At 36.0% G+C, this 22,393-nt stretch overlaps 2 protein-coding genes and 1 long non-coding RNA gene across 4 annotated transcripts in view; 1 reads left to right on the top strand and 2 right to left on the bottom strand.

Moving 5' to 3' along the window:
* Nucleotides 1-669: 669 nt before the first annotated feature.
* On the bottom strand, nucleotides 670-3,120 carry LOC117343670. 2 transcript variants are annotated; one of them, XR_004536059.1, is made up of 4 exons: nucleotides 2,989-3,087; nucleotides 2,754-2,771; nucleotides 1,666-1,759; nucleotides 670-945 (listed from the first exon to the last, which is right to left on the bottom strand). It is a non-coding gene; the product is annotated as an uncharacterized LOC117343670 (long non-coding RNA). The 2 variants fall into 2 exon arrangements; XR_004536058.1 differs by lacking the exon at nucleotides 2,754-2,771 and having other exon boundaries at nucleotides 2,989-3,120.
* A 1,350-nt stretch (nucleotides 3,121-4,470) lies between these two features.
* On the bottom strand, nucleotides 4,471-12,927 carry LOC117343364. Its single transcript, XM_033905706.1, has 2 exons — nucleotides 11,298-12,927; nucleotides 4,471-6,565 (listed from the first exon to the last, which is right to left on the bottom strand). Exons 1-2 carry the CDS (start codon nucleotides 12,636-12,638, stop codon nucleotides 5,156-5,158), a joined length of 2,751 nt encoding a protein of 916 aa, XP_033761597.1. The 5' UTR covers nucleotides 12,639-12,927; the 3' UTR covers nucleotides 4,471-5,155.
* A 2,082-nt stretch (nucleotides 12,928-15,009) lies between these two features.
* Nucleotides 15,010-22,393, top strand: part of LOC117343854 — a 37,121-nt gene continuing 29,737 nt past the window's right edge. The window contains exons 1-2 of the mRNA XM_033906392.1: nucleotides 15,010-15,108; nucleotides 19,352-19,421. The gene's annotated coding sequence lies outside the window, so the exon portion shown is untranslated. The remainder of the gene's footprint in view (nucleotides 15,109-19,351; nucleotides 19,422-22,393) is intronic.

Raw genomic sequence — 22,393 nt, 5'->3', positions numbered from 1 at the left:
GTAAAGTACGGATAATGAATCGTGTATATAATTTATCTTTATCTCCGCGACGAACTTTGAATCCTACACCCACACATTGATATCTCTATGTTATCGTCATACGAGTCCATCCACTTATCGTTATCCTAACAGGGACTTGTGAATAGCACAGGGATTTGATAATTTGGACCTCCTCTAGTGTGTATAGCACATGTTGAGACGTTTTCGGGGGCAAGACCACCGGGATGTCATTTTGCCCAATTTTAATCTAGTACCCCCCCCCCCCCCCCCCCCCCCCCCTGAAAAAAACCCGTCTCAAAATAGTGTTATACACACTAGGGGAGGTTCAAATACATTTAGACTGTAACTAATATTCTTAAGTCCCTGTGGTGAATAGATCAAAGTATATGATCTTAAGTTGTCATGATGTACAGGAGGTGTTATTGTACGATGTGGTGACGGATATACGGATATGTGTCGTTTCGATATGTCGTTTTTTATCACTTCAGCATCGTTTCTCCAAGCGACAGAACGAAATAACGAAAATGAAGATAAATATGAACCAAGTCCCTGTTTAGCGACCAGACGTGCTACATATGTCTTACGTCTTTATGATATTGCGTCCAACCACCATAAACACAGCAACACTGTATTTAATCATCATAACATATATGTAAGTTAAAGCATGCATTTCATATTCAATTATTCAATTTTATTCATATTTGTTCATAAAACATACAAAATAATGTCCGGATTCAACACGCCTCGTCGTTGGTTCCAACTATTAGAGACACACCTGACAGCACTGACCAGGCGGGACGTATCGGTCGACAACGTCACACATGAGACTTGGACATATGACGTAAGTGCACGTGATTGTACCGGAAGTACATTTACACCCGTCACATTTGTCGCCTTCGATATCCGCTCCGTCTGGATACCTAACTCCGTCTTTGATACATTCATCTGTGGAAAAAAAGAATAAACAAACCGTAGAATTAAAATAAACTTGAATTTATTTTCATATTTATGGGAAAATTTAATTCTCTTAAAACTGTGCGCGGTAATGGGTTAGGCTTACCTATTACTCAGCCAGCGAACGGTTCGTTTGTACACATAATTCACAATCCCCATTGTCATTTTTGCTTGTCAATAAAATATGTTTAAACCTAAACATAATTCACAGACCGTAGGGTTGGCAACTTAATTTTAAATTATGGTAAGTCCCCTTGGGTGGAACTTAGGATAGTTTCCCATTTGTGTTAAAGATAGCAAAGCTAGTCACGTGTCTTATCTATACACACCTGATTACTAGTATACATGTTCACAAATTGTAGTACAATGTATGTTTGTACGCATGTAGGTATGTTATTTAGGTACATGTATGTTGTAAAGTTATACATTCACAGGGGATTGTGATCTAGTAGTCGGACCCTGGGGTTATTTTTTCAAACTGGGTCATAGGAACGTGTCAAGCCCCTGTGAATTTAGTAATAAAGTTTGGATCAGCTGTGCAGTCTGTGCATCGCGAAATATCCTAGACAATAGACATGCTCTAATTGTTTGGTGATGATGTTTGTACGTAATTATCTATGATTAAGGTTGAATTGATAATCAATTACAAAACTTCACCATCATGCTTTTCCTGTGATTTTGACTTTGTTAAAATGACGGGAGCCGACTTACCGGGCATAGCTCCAAGAAAAGAGACGCCTTCCGTTTTGATGACGTAGCACGCAAGTAACGTTACAACAAACACTGAAACTGTTGAAAGATTCATCTGAAAACGAAGTCAAACTTAATTCAAATGTCTTTATTACAATGTTAGCGTTTTTTACAAAGCAAACTAACAATGTTAGTTTAATTGAGTAGATTATTTCGAAAAATATTTTTCTTTTCTCCATTTTCTCTATCAAATAGGTCTTATGTCTTTTTCCAAAATAAGTTGAGGTTAGGAAGACGTCACGGCAAAGTTGGCGTGGTTTTAACACGCATCCATGTGAGTCGGAACAAAAATAAAGTTAGCAGTAAATACAATTTGATTAACTGTTAATAACACGTCCGTAACGAGCTTTTTAGATGATAAAGATACTTCGTTGCAGAACTAAGAAAAGAACAAAGAAATTGCGTAGGAAGACGAGGAAAGAAAAAGAGAAAGTAAATAAATGAAAATAAATAAATAAATTATCAATTAGTCACTTAATTGATTTATTAGTTAACCACCTGTGTCCAGTTGTTCAAAACGTGATTATAGGCTAATCACAGTTAAAGGGGCATTCCTTCGTTCGGACATCAGAAACATGCACAAGTTTGTATTGATGAAATCTATGTCCGAACGATGATTATATGAGTATTTGTGCCTACAAGTAATGAAATTAATTCCGAAATGTACAGAAAAAAGGCGTATCGTATACAAATATCATATGTCTTTGTGGTAATTTGTGATACTTCGGGTCGAATTAAGAATTGTCAGTACTTTATACTCAAAGAACTTTGGTTTATCTTGAGAGTAAAACTGCCGTATTAATGTAAAGATTATAACTTTTAATACTTGGGAAAAAAACATATTTTCCAGTAAGTTTAATTTTGACGACCTAAACGAAGGAATGCCTTTAAACAACAATTTAAAAATCCAGGTAAAATCATTTACGGTAAAATTAATTTTACTCGTCAGTCTCCTCCTACCTGTCTTCCTCAAGGAACACACACGCATAGGTTTTTGAAGTAAAGAAGAAATGAAATAATTACTTATCAATTGACTAAACTAAGCTCACCTTTTGAACAACTGGACCCTGATGATAGAAAGAATTACTCATTTAAGCGAACAATTATTTATCCGAACTGCATTTATTTTAAGGAATGACTATTTTGATTTGCTTTCAGATTAACAAATATAATGTTGTTATATATATATATATATATATATATATATATATTCTTACTATTAATTCATTATTAACCTTACGTCTTACTTATGATGCATGTAGATATAGATAAAAGGTAACTTACCTTCGTATGCAGAAATTGTCAGAACACCTTGAAATTTTGTCCCAAAATATTCTGAGTGCTTACGATTCGAATTTTATATACACGATTTTCAGCCGTTGACCAGCTGGTGACAGAACCGTGCACGTGTCCAGATCATCCTAATTGTCTCAATTTATATTAAACACCAGCTGGGCATGTCATTCACGTATACACTATACAGTATCTACTATCTATTTTATCTAAAATGTCATCGTCTGCAGCAGATACTCATTATATATATGTATATATATATATATACATACGGAAAAAAAAAGCGTGAAGTGAGCGTATAGCTTTGACCAAACCGTGACATATATTTATTGATGTCATAGATACAAAATGCAACAGATTTTTGTTGTGTTTCGTGCATGTCAACAATAATGGATATATACATTTAAAATCGACACGATCTGACATCAGGGGGACAAGATGTCCGGACAAACGCTCAAGTACCGAAGGGATTCGGGGACAGTGTACATGTTTATTGACTTACCGAGTTGACGATATGTACATGTGTGACGTTCGGATTTGTTAGTTCTCCTGAGGGAAGGTAGAGATGGTTGAAATTCCTGTGTATTTTATTAGATGCACTTCAATAATGAAAAATAATATAAATAAAAAAAATAATAATAAAATGTGATAATTTCATTTCTTATTTTTGACAGATGATAAACAATAAGATAAAAACAAAAAGTTATAGAAATTCAAACTGACCTAAGACTGGTTCTCCGACAGGACTATGCTCCATTGTGTATACTATACTACTCTTCTCACCAACAAGTGCCCCAAAAGAAGTCGTAAACGAAAACTTGACTTTCATAAAATGAGGTGATAATCATGTTTTATTTGGCATTGTACAGCGTACATTATTCCTCACCGTGGTCTGATTGGTCCTGAGTCAATCACGATTATTCCTGTTTAACTCAAAAGTTATCCAATTAAATTATTTTGAAATACATGTATAACTGACGAAATTTTGACATCATTGCAATTAAAAAACATTAGGTATTATATGTAAACCAGAACGAAACATACAAGTGTACTATAGACAGACTGATAAAGAATAACGATTTTAAATATAGTTCCGTATAGTTATAATTCCAATAACACTATTAACTATATCTTAAATAAACAAATAACGAATTTGAACAGAAAGGAAGGGATGTCAAGGAGAAATAGCAACAAGGTTTGGGATGTAATGGAAATTATGTCGTACAATAAAACTGATGTTTTCCCCTATAAATCTCTATCTCTTCTTTGTTCCCTCTCGTTAACTCCATCTCTCTCTCGTCATATGTATTGTAACGACGACGACGACGACGACGACGACGATGATGATGATGATGATGATGATGATGATGATGATGATGATGATGATTATCATAAGAAATGTGGTAGTCATTGCGTGTACATGTATATACTGTTACAACAACAGAGGAATATAAAACGAGGAATGTTATTAAATCCTTCTTATGCATGATTTATTACTAAAATAAAAAATACATGTTCTATTTCGATTAAATAATTTCCAGTAAAGTGACACAAGCAGAGATATTTTTCGAAATGCAGAAAACTACATTGTTCTCGCACTGTCGATAATGATAATTTCATGGCGCGATTGTAGGCCCAATGGTCTCAAAGATTCATTGAGGCACAGACACGAAGCATATTCACTTGTCTAGAGACTGTTTGCATAAAACATTTATGTTGCTTCAGGCTTTACATTGAAACACGAATGCAAATAATACCCCTATTGTTGTTACGGTTATCATTAAACCAATATAAAAAATATCGTCACACTTCGATATATCGAACTCTGATAACTCGAAGATTCTGCTTAATTCGAAGTAAAAGTTCAGTTCCGAAAGTAAAGATATATATCAATATAGCCGATTACCTGGAATACTAAGGATACCTGGAAGTTTGCCATGATCCCCGCTGATTTCGAGGTGACGAGATTCACAAAGCAACAATTCATGCCGAAATTTATCTGGCAAGTTTGTTCACATGTTTGTCAATCACAATATACAGATATTTGAAAGTTGGAAACTATCAACTGGCAATTTGAATATGATACACAAAGCAGAAAATGGATATGGGAACTAAGTTAAAACCGGAAGTGAGGTTAACTTGATCTAAAAAAAAACCATCATTGAATGTTTGTCAGTGACATACCTAACATACAACAGATAAGTAAAGTAAGAATGGTAGGTTGATATATCGCTGCACCTTGTACAAGTCCTTTTGCTTCAACACTAAAATCCATATACCCCTTAACACCTATATCGGTACGCAACACAAAATAGTTCCATTTACTGTAGTTCTGTTTGGAGATAAAACCAAGAGGCCTGCTCGTAAACCACAAATTCTTGTCCTCGTCTATGGTTAAAGAAGATATCCAATTCATTTCTCCTTCCTTAAAAACTACAGATTGGGATGCGTACGTTACGTTGCTAGGTAAAGGTAGACGGACATCCACAGTGTCAGCTAAAGACCATTTGTAAATGATATTTGGAGCACTAAAGAAAAGGCTGTTTTTCTGACTACAGTACATGCCTTCTCCAATAGAAACTTTGTTTCCAACCTTTTTAACATTAAAAGCGAAATATACACTGTCATGTTTGAAATCTCGTAACACAGATGTAGGGATTCTAAACAAGCGTAGTCCAGCTAATGCAGTGTAATATACAAACTTAAAATCGGGAGCCATTGCTATCCCTCGAATACCTAAGTCTCTGATAATCTCTGTCTTGTTATGAACGGTTATGTTTGAAAATCCAGATTCGGGGTTCATGGAAGGATGAACGAAGGAGTGGGAGTAGTTCATATTGTGATCATACACGATCAATTTCCAGTCATACGTATCTGTTATGTACGCATGCGTGACTGTGTTGTCAGTAAAATCCAAGACCATGTCTGTGAGATAAAAATTACCATATCCCACAACGAGGGGAGGGAATATGTGACTATGTAACACTATGTTGTTCTTTAGATCAAATATCACAAGTTTTGCTGGACATTTCACATGACCATCCGGTCTAACAGAGACTGCTGGGTAATATCCAGTATCCACTATCCACATCCATCCCGTATTGGGATCTATCTCAAATGCATTTACAAACCGGAAGTGGTCACATGTTGCGCCTTGGTTCATTTCCCAATTAGGAAACGGCCGTAGCAGCGGTGAATCGGTGTCGTTCTGCCCAACAACAACATTAAGTGTAGATGGAACGCCTTTGCGCAGGCGTGGTACAGTGACGTAAACACTTCCATTAAATGCTCTAATGTTACCAAGCTGATTGTTTTCTTGGATGTACGAACCGTTGGCTACAAACTGGCTCCTCGTTTCCATATCCGGCCATTCATAATCTAAGAACTGCCAACGGTATATGACGTAATCGTCCACACTTGAGCATAATTGTATGCTGAATAAGACACACAAAATACTGAACATTCGAAAAAACGTCATCTTTGCGAATATCCGCGGATCAAATACCTTGTGCACAATCAATAAGTCTAAATTGACAATAAATCTCCTTTTATAAGCACACCAACAACTCTAGAATGCTTAAATCTGGTAAGCATAATGCAAAATGTCATCAGAGTTGCCAAAAACCAAATTCATCGAACGCGAGCTTTTCACGTGCTTTTGTGTCTATTGTTATTGATTTTAAGACATGCGTACTTGCCCTTGCTCTTTTATAACCTTTTATAAGATACGAAGTGTGCTTGTCGTTGATATCCTAACTATAACTTTTTTTCTGTAAAAGTGATAAGTGACATACAACTGATAGGAATTTCGAGTATAAGCTGGTATTGGAATTTAATCCAATAACGTGATCCGAACGTTACAAACAGAATCGGCTTACGTATTCTTCAACATATTCCTTATATATCTGCACGTGCTGAGTATGAGAATACGTTAGTTCTTAACCAATATCCTTCCATTTATACGAAATTTTACTGATAATTAACTATCGACTACTTTTTCTTCAGCTTTCCATCTTGCCGGTTTATGTGACTTTTTGTAAATTTAATTTCCGGTTCAAAATCTGTCTTGAATACTGATAGGATTAAAATTGAATTGAATGTTCTCACGTAGGTTTTTACTTATTTTCCTTTTGACGTTTGATGAGTTCTGAATATATATTTTTGTATATCGATTTTTTATCAGAAAGTACACATTATTTAACCGCACCACACACAAAATATTCCGAATTCTTGTGATTGTTTGCAGGTAGAGTTTGACATATGTCCGATTAAAAAGTGATTGTTATATTATCACGTAAAATGACTGAAGTTGATTCCCGGACATTCAAGTATGGACACACATCGCCTTTGGAGAAGATATTTGAATATATCGTCTTAATAATGATCGACATTGCTTCTTGTTTGTGCAAACAAGATCCTATTCATTTCCTTGTCGATTCTGCTGTTAGAAATGTTCATTTCCCGAACGTCCCGTATTGTGCTTCAAATTTAAATTTGAAAATAAATGACAATTTTTATCTTATCAAACACAGTGTCATCTATTTATATTTTAACAAACCAGTAGTTCAGCTCTAGTTTTCCTCGTCAAGTTGGCAGTGTTACTCGACTATACTATAAAGTTTCATTAGACTTCCCGCGTCGTTATAAAGGAATCCTTCTCACAACACGAAGTAGCGACAAACTGTATCCCTTCATAGATAAACACTGATCCGTGACATTGGCTTCATCATCACGAAGTGTCGCTTTTCTATAAAGTCACTCTGACACACAGCGGTCCTCAGATTTCATAAAATAATCACGCTGTGCATGTATATGTTTTCGTTCTGGTCGAGAAATAGCTTGACACGAAAAGCTATAACGAATGTTCAGCGCTGATGAGCGTATTCTCTTCAAATTTAACGCTGTTTTCACAGTTCACAATCCAGAGTTTAGTTTTTCCTGTCCAACATGTCCTGGCTGACTATTCATTCATCCACACAATATGAACCGAGATAAAATGTCTACAATATATCAGTTTGGCTGAAATCACTCCCGACCATCAAATTCTTCATAATGTCGAGTCCTGTTAGCATGAACAGTGCTTCAAATTCAACGACGAACTTCCGGTCGGCTGGATGGGAAATAGGCTTTAACAATACCTCTGTATATTTTTATACTTATATTTACAGAACCGTATACATAAAAGAGATATACCATAGAGAGAGAGGTCGGTTCGTCCGATAGGTTTGATGAGCTTGTGTGCAGCCTTTAAAACCGCGTGACAACACGTAGGTATTATTTTGGTTCTCTTGATAAAGTTCAATCCAAACAGGAGAGTGTGTGTTTATACGTACTAAGTCCTTAGAGTTGAGGTGCTCGCGCATAAGTAATCCTTAAATGTAAGTGTCTCTCCACTTCAGCGAACACAAAGCTCGAGACAGCTACAAATGACACCTGTCGGTATTCATGCTTTAAACTATTTTAGTTCAGTAAATCTTCTCAACGCTGAAATCCTTTTAACACTCATAACAATCTAAAGCTGTATGTGTTTTGATAGAAAGGTGTCCAGTGCTTTCTGTGGTAAAATTCTCAGTCATACGTCCTTCTCATTCTCGTATGTTCATTATTAATCTGTTGGTGCAATATATCGTTATATCCTGTTCGTAATCCTATAATGTGCTTTAACAAGACATATTGCAATCGGTACCTCAGGATCTAGGTTTCCTTGTGATGTAATGATCCAATTGGTACATTTCAAAGCACCTGGACCTCGGAATAAAACGACAGTCCTCGGAATTAAAGACCGTCCCACGGGATCAAACAACTTATGATAAAAAGACACTCCTCGAATAAATGGGATCTCGGAGAAAGATCTTCACTCGAAGACTCCAAAGCTTTCCAAACACCTATATATTCACCAACCAGTCGTTTATATATGAACTTTGTTCACCAAATCTATATATCCTATACAGATGGCCGTGCGACATTCTTCTCCGAAGACGGTTTTGTCCGTTTTAAAATTATTTCGGCTTTGAAATACCCGGTTTGTCTATTGTTTTCGGTGTGTACTAACCATCTTACTCGCTAAATACACACACACCTCGGTCCTTGAGAAAACGAAATGCAAACAAGTCACGAACGGCACACAGGCGGGTTTTTATCCAAATAAATTGCATAAATATTTTGAGTGTCTGAAAAATCTCCCCTATAAAAATTCCTGCAGCTTTAGCGGATCCGTGACACCATTCATCTGTCAATATCACGCTGTCTATTAAGCCATTAGTCAAGATAGCCTGGACAAGGATTTGCTATTGAAAGTTTTCAACAATAAACAGTTTTATTTTATTAAACCGCTACCTTGGGCATGCTCTTACCTGTTGCCTATGACACATCGACCCTTGCCGATACACCTTTATATTGTAATCAACATCAGGATCAGGTAAGGACCAAGGTGAGCAATTTAAATATCTCAGGTGAAAATAGTTCCCCATCACGTCTGTGTGTGTATTTCAGCGTGATTTAAAACATGGTTCTACATTCAAATTTAAATTAGTTTTAAATTCAAGGAGAACTAATTGTGTTACGTGCTTCGGGGCCATCAAATGTTAAAACACGTTTTTAGATTAAAAAGTTCAAACATGTAAGTTTACGTTGATGATATCATCACCAAACTTTATTTAAAGGGGCGTCAAAATGGAACTTAATGGCAAAAATTGGTAAAGGTTATAATCTTAACATTAATACAGCATTTTTACTCTCAAGATATACCAAAGTTCTTCAAGTGTTAAATCCTAAAATTACTTAATTCGCCCCGAAGTATAACTAATTACCGCAAAGACAAACGGTATTTGTGTATGATTTGTCATCATTCAGTACATTTCAGCGTTGATTTCATTACTAGTTGGCACAAACACTCATACAATCCTTGTTCTGATATAGATTTCATCAATAGAAATTTTGCATGTTTCTGCTGTCCAAACGAAGGTATGCCCCTTTAAGGATTAGCTTGAGACCATTTTTCATGTTATGGAGATAAATCACAAAAATAGAAGTGTATACTCGATCGCGGTTTATGAGTAAACATTCCTGTTTTTATGTTATGGCTCCATAACACAAAACTGTATTCATGTTAATCCTTATAATATAATCCACTATAAACGATCCCTGTGGAAATCAACTTTTATTGACTCTCCTCTCTTATAAATTATTACGCCGCTGTATCGGCCAATCAAAAGCGACGTTACAAACGGCGACGTCATTGTTTACGTTCTTGGCTGATGATATCAAATAAGTCTAGGGAAATGCATGTAACAAGCAAGATTTGATAATTGTTTATTGTGTAATGTATAGTAAACACTGATGTCGTGTCCGTTAACTTTCGCCATTATTTGAAGAGGTAAAAATACCATCATTAGCATATTCTCTCAGAATGCGGTCGCAATGGCGATCTGAAGCTAAGTTTCAGCGCTAAAGCTGTAACTTTATTACGAGATATGAGAACAATATAACTGGTTAAAAGAAGCACGTGATTATTATGATATATAGATCTACAAAAAAATCATGATACTTTGTACAAACATCACAATAAGAAGTTGCTGGCTTACAACACATCAAATAATGGCATACATTTTGTATATGTTTACATATGCTTTGTCGACGACGCTGTAAACTCTACTATTCTATCTACACTACCTTACGTGATGAAGTACATGTACAAAGCATTGCTTTCTACAGAGCTTCCGCGTGGTTCCATTGGCCAAAAAACGCCTTTCCATGAGCAAATTGTCAATGAATTTCAAAACAGTGCAAATAGAAAGAGCTCCCATACAAATAATGTATAATAATATTGTTAAATTCATTTCGAACATCCTGCTAATAAAAGCTGTTCATCTACAAACCATGGAACATATAATACACAGTACTAGTGTCCAGAGAAAGACATTAGTTTGTTATTAGCAGCTACACAGTAGAAGTACAATGCGATGTTATCATTCTCTACCAGTTTATCTCCTCCACACATAGGGAACATAGTCGGCTAGTCTCGTGCATCACACCGAGCATATCTTGAATTGTCATGGTTTGGGTTTATGCACTGATGATAACTAATCGAAAATCTAATCCTTCGATTTCAAAAAGATTACACTGCATGAACACATGGCGGATTTGATTCAAATTAAAAGACAATAATCTATTACAATGCCACTGTCAGAGACGTTATTTTATCAACGTACAGCAGATGTTTAGTGTTAGACAAGTAGAAGCGATATTACCGATTTTAATGTCCTGGTGCATAATCAGGTATCCAAATACAAAGTTGTTTACATGCACGTGCTTATGACGTAGGTAGCGACGCCGATTAGGAGGCAAACCATTGATGAAGTAAGATCGCCCGACCCTTGTGTCGGAGCGATCACAGTCAAACCAGTGATGTTCAGATAACTTGAGTCGTCGACGAACATGCGCCAGACATAATAATTCCACGAACCATCCTCGGTAGAATTCCCGAAAAATGTGTGGAGGTTATTTGAAGTGAACCAAAGTTCTCCGTCCTCATCCATTCCAAGAGAATCCACCCATTCCATTCGTGTATCTTTCGAGACGACCGTTTGGGTCACCATCTCGACTTTGGACGAATCCTTGCCCTGTGTTTGCATGTCCTGGGAAATCGGCCATTTGTAAACAGCGTTCCTACCGAGTGTCGAGAAATACAAGTTGTGTTCCTTCCCGTAGTATATGCCATCACTTTGACTGACTTTATCACCGACCTTCCGCACAGAGCGGCTAAAATCTTCGTCTGTGGCGAAGCTGTCACGCAAGACGGAAGTAGATATCTGATACAAACTCAGCCCAGCTACAGAACAGTAGTAGACATACCGGAAGTCAGAGGATATGGCGATTCCGTTAATGCCCAGAGGATTTACCTGTGTACTGCTGTTTGAAATTGTCACTGTTGCATAATTTGGATTCGGTTGCATAGATTCGTGAACAAAAATATATGCCTTGTCCAACTTCTGGTCGTACGCAACCAACTTCCGCCCGAGAGTGTCAGAAATGTAAGCAAATCGCGCTGTGCCATCTGCACCGTAATCCAAAACGATATCGTTCAGATAAAACATCCCCACACCTACCTTTGTCTGGTCAAAAATGTACCGATGTACCTCTTCGTCTCCGTTTATATCGTATATTACCAATTTGGGTGGACAACGGTCAAGTGGGGCGACGTCAACTGGACCGACAGCAACCAAACCGGTGTCCAGAATCCACATATAACCAGTATTGGGGTCGATTTCCATACTCTGGACGAGATAGAGGGCATCACAGTCGTCTTTTCGGTGCATATGCCAATTCGGGTACGGACGGAGGACGGGTGAATCACTTCCGTTGTTGATAACGACCGCGAGTGTTGCTGGGATACCTTTTTTGAGCCTCGGTATGGTTAAGTAAACGCTTTCGTTGTAAACCTTTATACCGTTGATGGCGTTATTCTCTGGGATGTAATCCTCGTTTGCAATGTATTGTTGTTTTATTGTGTCATTCGGCCAATCGAACTCTAGTGTTATCCATTTATAGACCAAGGTTGGCTGGGTATTAACATCCGTTTTCACAAAAGTCAAGCACGCGCCAACGATGTACGTGAAAAGCACCTTATCCCAGTAAGACATTGTAGGATAGTCCTTATCTGGTAACTGAATTATGAGTAGCTATGCTGTTTCAATCAGTCTTTTTTTTGGTTATAAATGACAGGCTTTTTGATAATATTACACAATGTAGCGATGATCGATCCAGCACAGTAGAGAAAACAGCTTGCGTTTGGTCCTTAATGTACACTACAGTGCTAAATTATCATTGAAAGATACACATTATGTGCATGAACGTGCATTTAGATACACAAAATTGCGCATTCCATCACGTGTATAGTCCTTCATAACAAACCACAGCGAATCCCGCAGTATTGTGAGTGTGAAGTAGAGACTATGTTGGTCTTCATCCGGGTATGTATAACATCACTCAAATATTTGTAAGCGTCACCTAAACAATTATTGACCGACTTTTTTTGACTAGAAATAACTAAAGAGTCCGGATCAGTTACCACCAACAAAAAACTGACCTAACTTCCTGTCAACTAATGCTCAAAACACTATGTATAATACTAGATGCACGCATTAAATAACCTGGATTCCATCCAATTATCATCTTCACTTCCTAAATCCGACCTACACACGCAATTTAATGAAATACCAACTACAATTAAATGGGCATTCGCTAACAGACTTTAGAAAAAAAAGATATAAAATTACCCTTTGGTAATCTTATGGCAGAATTCAATGACAATTTTATTTCAAAAAAAAAAAAAGTAATGACATTCTGTTTTACTTCAAAAAAGATGTTTTTTTTTTATCTTGTATGCAAAACAATATATTATTACAGCGAAGTAAGACACTTTGTTATGATTAGATTCCTGTTCAGTGACACGTGATATGTCACAGGTAATGAACGACATTTCTAAAAATAGTTCACCTAGATAGATCTTATCACAAAACGTTAGTTTTACCCCAGGTTAGTAAAGGGGATCGCTTGACAAATGTCCTAGAGGGAAATCATCCTGTACGTAGATCGTTGAAAGCTTCTCGGGATAGTAAAAGTAATAGAATCTGATGACAGAGTAAATCACCAAGGGCAATATTACAGCGCAAGTTTACTGGAATGTCATAACTTGGACATGGTAGCAGAGCAAAATATTGTATAATGGGATACTCAGACATTGAAGCTGAATGTTAAGCAGATATATGTTTTTTTTTTGGTTCGTCATGGTAAAAGACACTAAAATGTAATATTATAGTCAACACGATGGTATGTGGTATTGCCTAATTTTAAACTAAAATGGACTCGTTATGATTTTCCTTTGAGCTTGTATTTTATTTCTGGACGTCAAGGAGGAAACAGTATATAAGTTCCATTTTAAATGAGTTTTGTGTGTCACGGACTGAGAATATAACCACGGGGGTCTGCTTCTAATTAGTATTTATAGAGAAAGATATTAGTCCCTACTCTTACTATATAATTATGATATAGTATAACGAGTAGGGAGTAATATGTTTACCTAATAAATAAATACCAGATACAGACGCCTGTGATATATCACATACAGCCTTCCTCACAGAGTCCGTAATAATGATAAGTTTTTAACGGACTAGGGCAAATACGCAACTAAAATGCAAATGTTAGACACATACATGTAGAGTGCTCTATAAGGATTGCAGAGAAAAAAAAGGTCGCCGTTTTAAGATTTAACTATATTTCCTCTTAAGGGATTTTTCCCGCTTAAATGGAAAAAAAAAACATAATGCAAAAAGAAGTCTAGTAACTTAACGGTTAAAAGTAATTCACTTAAATGAAGTGAATTTAAAGCATATTTTACTTTAAGAGGCAATTAAATTTAGGATTAGATTTTAAAACTGTTTGCCATGTATAGCCTCCTGCTTACCGTCAATGGGAACAGTAAACTACAATCCAAGTTACACCCTATCAGCTGGAATTGAGGATCAGAGACAACTATGAATGATACCGTGTGTCTTGGAAGAGTCAACATACACCGCTTCATCGATTTCAGATGGTATTTGTTGAATTCTATGGCGTTAAGAACAGACTGATATACATTTGTTAAACCATGGACAAATATATAGAGGGATTCGTAACTCCCTCTTTCTACTAGTAACGACGTAGCGAGAGTTACATCGAGTTAACTCCCCTGTTGTCTTATTATACGTCCCTGGTTAAACAAATCAACTCCCGTTTCTGTTCAAAGGGAAGTAACTCGAATTAAGTGACAATCCGCGGTCTGGTACATTTTTTAAACTTTAGTTTATGTCATATTACATCTCAATAAGAGGACGTTTTTCACTTTTAATTAATTATATAGAGAGACCGATATTTTTAAATCAATATTCCGATCCGGAGAAGACCGAATCCGGACCCGTACTTAGGTGATGACAACATTATTTTACTTCCTGTTTCAGTTTTGTTTGTTGTGCAATTTTGAGAAGGCGCCTGTCGACCTTTCACGAAGGACATTTGGCGATTGGTTGACTGAAATAATTCTTGCGACATGATGTGTGTTTTGGATCATATCAGGTATGTAGATTTTACAAGAAGATCACGTGACAATGCTGACAAAAGCAAACATTTTTTCTCGAAAGTAGTCTACCAATTTGACGACTTGACGTTTTTAAGTTGTCATCTCGTCCGGTAGTATACAACTCATTCTAACAAATGTTATTTCCTGGTATTATTTTGCAGTTCTTTGGCAGATTATAATCTATACCTTCTGGTTTGTACATCAAAATTGGACGATTCACATGGTAACATTGCCCAGATGCCCGTGCAACATGTATTTTTTTATTATTTAAAATCTTGAATTCTTAATCTTTGCCAAGAGTTTTTGGAGCAGGTATATACCCGACAACTGTATTCATTGGACTATCATTTCATTTAATTTGATTTTGCATAAAATAACTTGATGATATGCATAACTATGTATACACAGAGTCTTAATAACCCTTGTACATGTGTAGCTTCTACACAGAGTCTAAATAACCCTTGTGTGGCCTCTACACTGGACTCCTAAGTTTATTTTTCCAATAATAAACCATAAATTGCCTCTACACTGTACTGCAAATTTATTTTCTGATACAGAGTCTAAATAACCCTTGTGTGACCTCTACACATGGTCTAAATAACCCTTGTTTAGCCTCTACACATGGTCTAAATAACCCTTGTGTAGAACACAGGGTCTAAATAACCCCTGTGTAGAAGCTAGCTACACAGAGTCTAAATGACTCCTGTATGGCCTCTACACTGGACTCCCATGTTTCTTTTCCCAATAATAACCCATGAATTGCCTCTACATTGTACTGGTCTGCAAATTTATTTTCTGATACAGAGTCTAAATAGTCCTTGTGTGGCCTCTACACAGAGTCTAAATAACCCTTGTGTAGAACACAGAGTCTAAATAGTCCTTGTGTGGCCTCTACACAGAGTCTAAATAACCCTTGTGTAGAACACAGAGTCTAAATAGTCCTTGTGTGGCCTCTACACAGAGTCTAAATAACCCTTGTGTAGAACACAGAGTCTAAATAACCCTTGTGTGGCCTCTACACAGGGTCAAAATAACCCTTGTTTAGCCTCTACACAGAGTCTAAATAACCCTTGTGTGGCCTCTACACAGAGTCTAAATAGTCCTTGTTTGGCCTCTACACAGAGTCTAAATAACCCTTGTGTGGCCTCTACACAGAGTCTAAATAACCCTTGTGTGGCCTCTACACAGGGTCTAAATAACCCTTGTTTGGCCTCTACACAGAGTCTAAATAACCCTTGTTTGACCTCTACACAGAGTCTAAATAACCCTTGTTTGGCCTCTACACAGAGTCTAAATAACCCTTGTTTGGCCTCTATACAGGGTCAAAATAACCCTTGTTTGGCCTCTACACAGGGTCAAAATAACCCTTGTGTGGCCTCTACACATGGTCTAAATAACCCTTGTTTGGCCTCTACACAGGGTCTAAATAACCCTTGTGTGGCCTCTACACAGAGTCTAAATAACCCTTGTTTGGCCTCTACTCAGAGTCTAAATAACCCTTGTTTGGCCTCTACACAGGGTCTAAACAACCCTTGTTTGACCTCTACACAGAGTCTAAATAACCCTTGTTTGGCCTCTACACAGAGTCTAAATAACCCTTGTTTGGCCTCTACACAGAGTCTAAATAACCCTTGTTTGACCTCTACACAGAGTCTAAATAACCCTTGTGTGGCCTCTACACAGAGTCTAAATAACCCTTGTTTGGCCTCTACACAGAGTCTAAATAACCCTTGTTTGGCCTCTACACAGAGTCTAAATAACTCTTGTTTGGCCTCTACACAGAGTCTAAATAACCCTTGTTTGGCCTCTACACAGAGTCTAAATAACCCTTGTTTGGCCTCTACACAGGGTCAAAATAACCCTTGTACATGTGTAGCTTCTACACAGGGTCTAAATAACCCTTGTTTGGTCTCTACACTGGCCTCCCAAGTTTATTTTTCCATTAATAACCCATGAATTGCCTCTACACTGTACTACTTTATCTTCTGATACATAATCTGAATAACCCTTGTGCGGCCTCTAAACTGGACTCCAAAGAAAAAATACAACAGTATATGTAAATATGGATCAACAAACTCAAAAAAATATGACACCACGCTATCCATTTATGATCAAGTCTAAAACTAACCTTCCATAAGATGAATTATCTAGGAGCGACAGTACGTAGTGTGATGAGATTCAGTAATAGATCAGGCTTTTATGTAGATTCAGTTTTAAAGACTATATCCAGGAATTTTGCTCCGACGATGAATGAAAAAATTATTATCGTCAAAGACGGAACAGCCTTTTCAACAGCCATCTTTCATTATCGCCGACGTGACAATTATGACGTCACTATATGAATGACGTCATAATAAAGATTTGGAAGTCATGGACTCATAACTTCCAAGTGAGCTTGGTAAAGTTATATAGTGGGGCTGCAGTGTAAATGTAAATATAGTAGAAATATGAGTGAAATCTGCTTCAGTTCTTAAATACCTACATTTCTTACATACCTGGTATATATGGTTATGTTTTACCATTCAACAGAAGGACAACAATCTCACAACCTGGTTATAAAGATTATTTGTTATGAAAATTATGAAGATTGCTGCATTTCCTTCCTTAGAAAAGTAAAACAACTTGTCATACGTACATGTATACACAAAATTGTAGGGCAGAGTGGGTTAAAGCTGAAAAACATGTTTGGTTTGGTTTGTTTAACGTCCTATTAACAGCCAGGGTCATTTAAGGACATCATTGGACATGCCAGGCTTTGGATGTGGAGGAAAGTTGGAGTACCCGGAGAGAAACTACCAGCCTATGGTCAGTACCTGGCAACTGCCCCACATGACCTAGGTTTCGAACTCGCAACCCAGAGGTGGAGGGCCAGTGATAAAGTTTCGGGACACCTTAACCACTCGGCCACCACAGCCCCTTGAAAAACATGTATTTCACACAGCAAACAAATAAGAGAACAAATAAGGAATAGGAAAAAAATACTAATCATAAAAGAAAGGAAAAACAATTAATTAAAGCAAACAACAACAACAAAGAAACAAAAAATAACGATGATGGAAATTTCTCCGTTCATTGTCCATTTCAGAACACCAGATTATAATGATAAAATTAGAGTTTTTCAAAAAGATATTTTTGTTGACTTAGTTTTTATTTAAATTTTTTTTCAATTAAATTTAATGTACTATAGATCTATTATTTTAATCAATGTTTGCATTGATGGAAACACCAGGTGTATAATTATGATGTGGGTGGAAACTGACTTATAGAGGTAATTCAGATTGTTGGCAGGTTATTCCGAAACTTTCACATCCAAATCTGGATTTGAACTTGACCTTATTAATTAAAATTGTTTGTCTTTCTGTTTTGACCAATACAAAACAAAAATTTAAATGAAACATACACCTACAATGACAAGTAAACTTGAATTGATGTCCTTCGTGATCCCTGTAAAAAAAGGTTTAGTATTGGTGGATCCCTTTGTCAGGCCCCCTCATATACAATACTATAATTGCTCATGTCAGTTTATTGAAAATTTCCCTTGTGCTTTTTATAGTTAAATTTTTCCCAAATAAGATCATATGCTATTTATATATTCTGTATTGGATTAATCAACGCAGAAGTATTCGTGCAATCAGAATTGTTCATAAAACACACACGATATACCCGGTACATATCTTTATATTAATTGTTTTATCGATATCATCCCACATCTATTTAGCTCTCCATTGATATAAATCTAGATAAGATAAAAATATATATATCTGTATATATGTACTTACAATGACACAACCGACACATGACTTTGGACTAAAAATAAGTAATCAATATAAAGCAAAGTATTTATGTAAGAGTTACTTCCCTTGATGTATTCTGAGAATGTCAATGTTTAGCTACACTTTCTTGGAATTTTGTGTTGGCCATTAATAGTGTCATGTGACATTGATTGAGATACATAGAGGAAGGAAGGAAGTGGATTTCTTATGGAAGTTATGCAGTAATAGAATCATGACTGTAGGTAACATGATTTTCTGTTCCTCATATGCACATTTATATATAATACATATATATACAGTATATATATACAATATATATTAAATCATATTTTGAACATACCGTATGTATGCATAACTAGTGGAATTCCATAGAAATAATGTATGATCATATATATTATATAACAGATATCAGAAAATCAATATGTTTCTTCAAGATTGTAAATATTTTGATTTCTTTATCTTTCAGTGGACAGAGATCGTTCAGGATGAAGTATGAAATAGGATGAAGATTCACACACACCTGCTGAACAATACTTGTAAGTAAGAGGAATTTGTTTAAGTTTGGAAGTCTCCTCATTTTGATTATGAGTCAATCATCAACCTAAAAAAATCCATCTGGCAGTTTAGGTTATAAAATTGGATTTTTGATGTTGATAAGTGAATTTAAATTATAGTCAAATGTTACTTCACATCCATAATTTATTTGCATTCATTGAAACGTCAAAGTCAGATCAATTTAATTTTGTTCATTACGCAATATTAAATCTAGGTCAAAGATCAGTCAGTGTTATAAAGTTACAAACATGATTTTAATTTCTAACAAATGTATAATAATTTCATGAATTGAAGTTGTATAATCAAAGAAATACATTGAGGATGTGAGTAAAGGTCAAGGTCAAAGGTCAAAGGTCAATTATTGATTCAAGCAGAAGTCTGTATATTGTACAGGATATAAGGAAGTACACAACACATAAACAGCAATATTACAAGTACTTCAGTGGTCTTCAAAATGACATTTAATGCAAGCTGTAAAAATTGAGGAAATTTTCAGTTGCAGAATTTGGAAAGAAAGGATTTGTATTTTTTTAAAGTGATTACTGGGAAGATACAGTCATAACTCTAATGCTACTTACAGGGTTCCACTTTATTTATGTTGTCATTCTTAAGTTGCATAACTTAGAGAGAGTAATGGCCCTTTGTTTATTACTGATAGTAAAGTCTGACTGACTGTACAGAATTAAATTGGGATTATTAGGATGAGAACTGGAGAGTTATGGCCCTTTGTTTATTACTGATATTAAAGTCTGACTGATGGTACAGAATTAAATTGGGATTATTAGGATGAGAACTGGAGAGTTATGGCCCTTTGTTTATTACTGATAGTAAAGTCTGACTGACGGTACAGAATTAAATTGGGATTATTAGGATGAGAACTGGAGAGTTATGGCCCTTTGTTTATTACTGATAGTAAAGTCTGACTGACGGTACAGAATTAAATTGGGATTATTAGGATGAGAACTGGAGAGTTATGGCCCTTTGTTTATTACTGATAGTAAAGTCTGACTGACGGTACAGAATTAAATTGGGATTATTAGGATGAGAACTGGAGAGTTATGGCCCTTTGTTTATTACTGATAGTAAAGTCTGACTGACGGTACAGAATTAAATTGGGATTATTAGGATGAGAACTGGAGAGTTATGGCCCTTTGTTTATTACTGATAGTAAAGTCTGACTGACAGTACAGAATTAAATTGGGATTATTAGGATGAGAACTGGAGAGTTATGGCCCTTTGTTTATTACTGATAGTAAAGTCTGACTGACGGTACAGAATTAAATTGGGATTATTAGGATGAGAACTGGAGAGTTATGGCCCTTTGTTTATTACTGATAGTAAAGTCTGACTGACAGTACAGGATATAATTCACCCAGGGCTATTGGGATGAGTTCTGGAGAGTTATAGTCCTTTATTAATCAATGATATTAAATTTTGACTGAAGGTTTTCGATGGACTGCGATTTTAGGCTTGAGTACAGGATAATTATGATCCTTCATTAACGATATCAGATTTTGGCTCTAAGTAAAAGATAGAATGGGTATCTGAGGATGAGTACTAGAGAGTTATGTCCCTTTGCTAATAAATGGTACAGATTTTGTTCAGGAACTATTGCCCTATACCCATTCAACTCCTTAATGTGTCAAACTTTCCGAGTCTAGCCTTTGGCATCTGTCTATCGATTACAATGGATGAATGAACTAGCCAAGTATTTAAACTTTACAATCACCACTGATCGCCAGGTCTAATAATTGCTGCACCAAGGCACCTTGGTGCTGACCATGACATCTATTAACTTGATAGGGTATTTTTTTCTTTTTTATCAAATCAACTTTATATTGCTAGATTTTCGGGACTACCGAATGTAGGCCTGGTTCCAAAAGACTTGATAGAAAGGGGCTGGGTCTTACTGTGAAACAGGGGCTAATTACCGATTGAGTACAGTAATAACAACAGGCAATGCGAATGATTCTTGTTGTTTCCCTGAAATTTCCTTACCAATTCACCTATTTTATTTCCAAAATGAGGCAAAAAGGCGTAAATCGAAATGAGTAGAAAAAAACCCAGATTTTAGCTCTTTACTGACATTTCTGAAAAACAGTGCAATACTATCGCAATCTTTTATATCAGGAAATGATATATTATATATGGAGAAAGAAAAAATCTGGAATCGTTGGATTTCTTTTTTATTAGGAGAATGTCAAAGAACTATGCCAAACTCTCTATAAACATAGAGAATATCTAACAGTGTCTTCAGTAATACACTGTTAGATATTCTGTTTATTACATTTTTTATCAACGAAAAACCTACCCCGTATGCTAACTAGGCCTAATATAAACAAAAAAAGTAGTTCCCCCTGTCCAGGTGCTGACATATATGTCGGGCTTTCTGATTGGTCAATTATTTTGGTATTTTCTAATCATTAATTTGATTGGTCAAATCAGCAAAAGTGATATTTTTTACAAGTGAAAAATGTGATGAAAAATATCACTATTATAGAATGAATAATTTTTGATATTTCACTGGTTAAAATGTAATAAATAAGATGTATCTTCCAATCCTTTAGTGACATACAGACAGTTGATTGTTGTATATTTCTAGATTAAAATGTATTTTTTGTTATCTAGTTGTTAATCAACACAATAGTTTATTCAATAGTCTTGTCAATGGTACACATTCTCTGTATTTGAATTGCTGCCAATTTACTGACATGACTATGAATACGTAACATTCCTATACTATTTAAAGATCAGTATGCATATGGAGGTACCTGGTAATACATGTACCTCAAGGACTTGTCATGTTTGCAATAGTTCATGTCGTTTAGATTTAATTAACAAATTAATGAATTAAACCTGTCCAGTGAGCTCTAGGTCTGTTAGAAAGTTGTGGTCTTGTGTTTTTGTTGGTTTTTTTTAAAAGTATTTTCTTTTAATATTTGCCCACATGACT

This window comes from Pecten maximus, chromosome 15 (genome assembly GCF_902652985.1).
Source record: "Pecten maximus chromosome 15, xPecMax1.1, whole genome shotgun sequence".
Taxonomy (NCBI): domain Eukaryota; kingdom Metazoa; phylum Mollusca; class Bivalvia; order Pectinida; family Pectinidae; genus Pecten; species Pecten maximus.
Note: the sequence above shows the minus strand (reverse complement) of the source record. Positions and strands in the feature narration are given on the sequence as shown.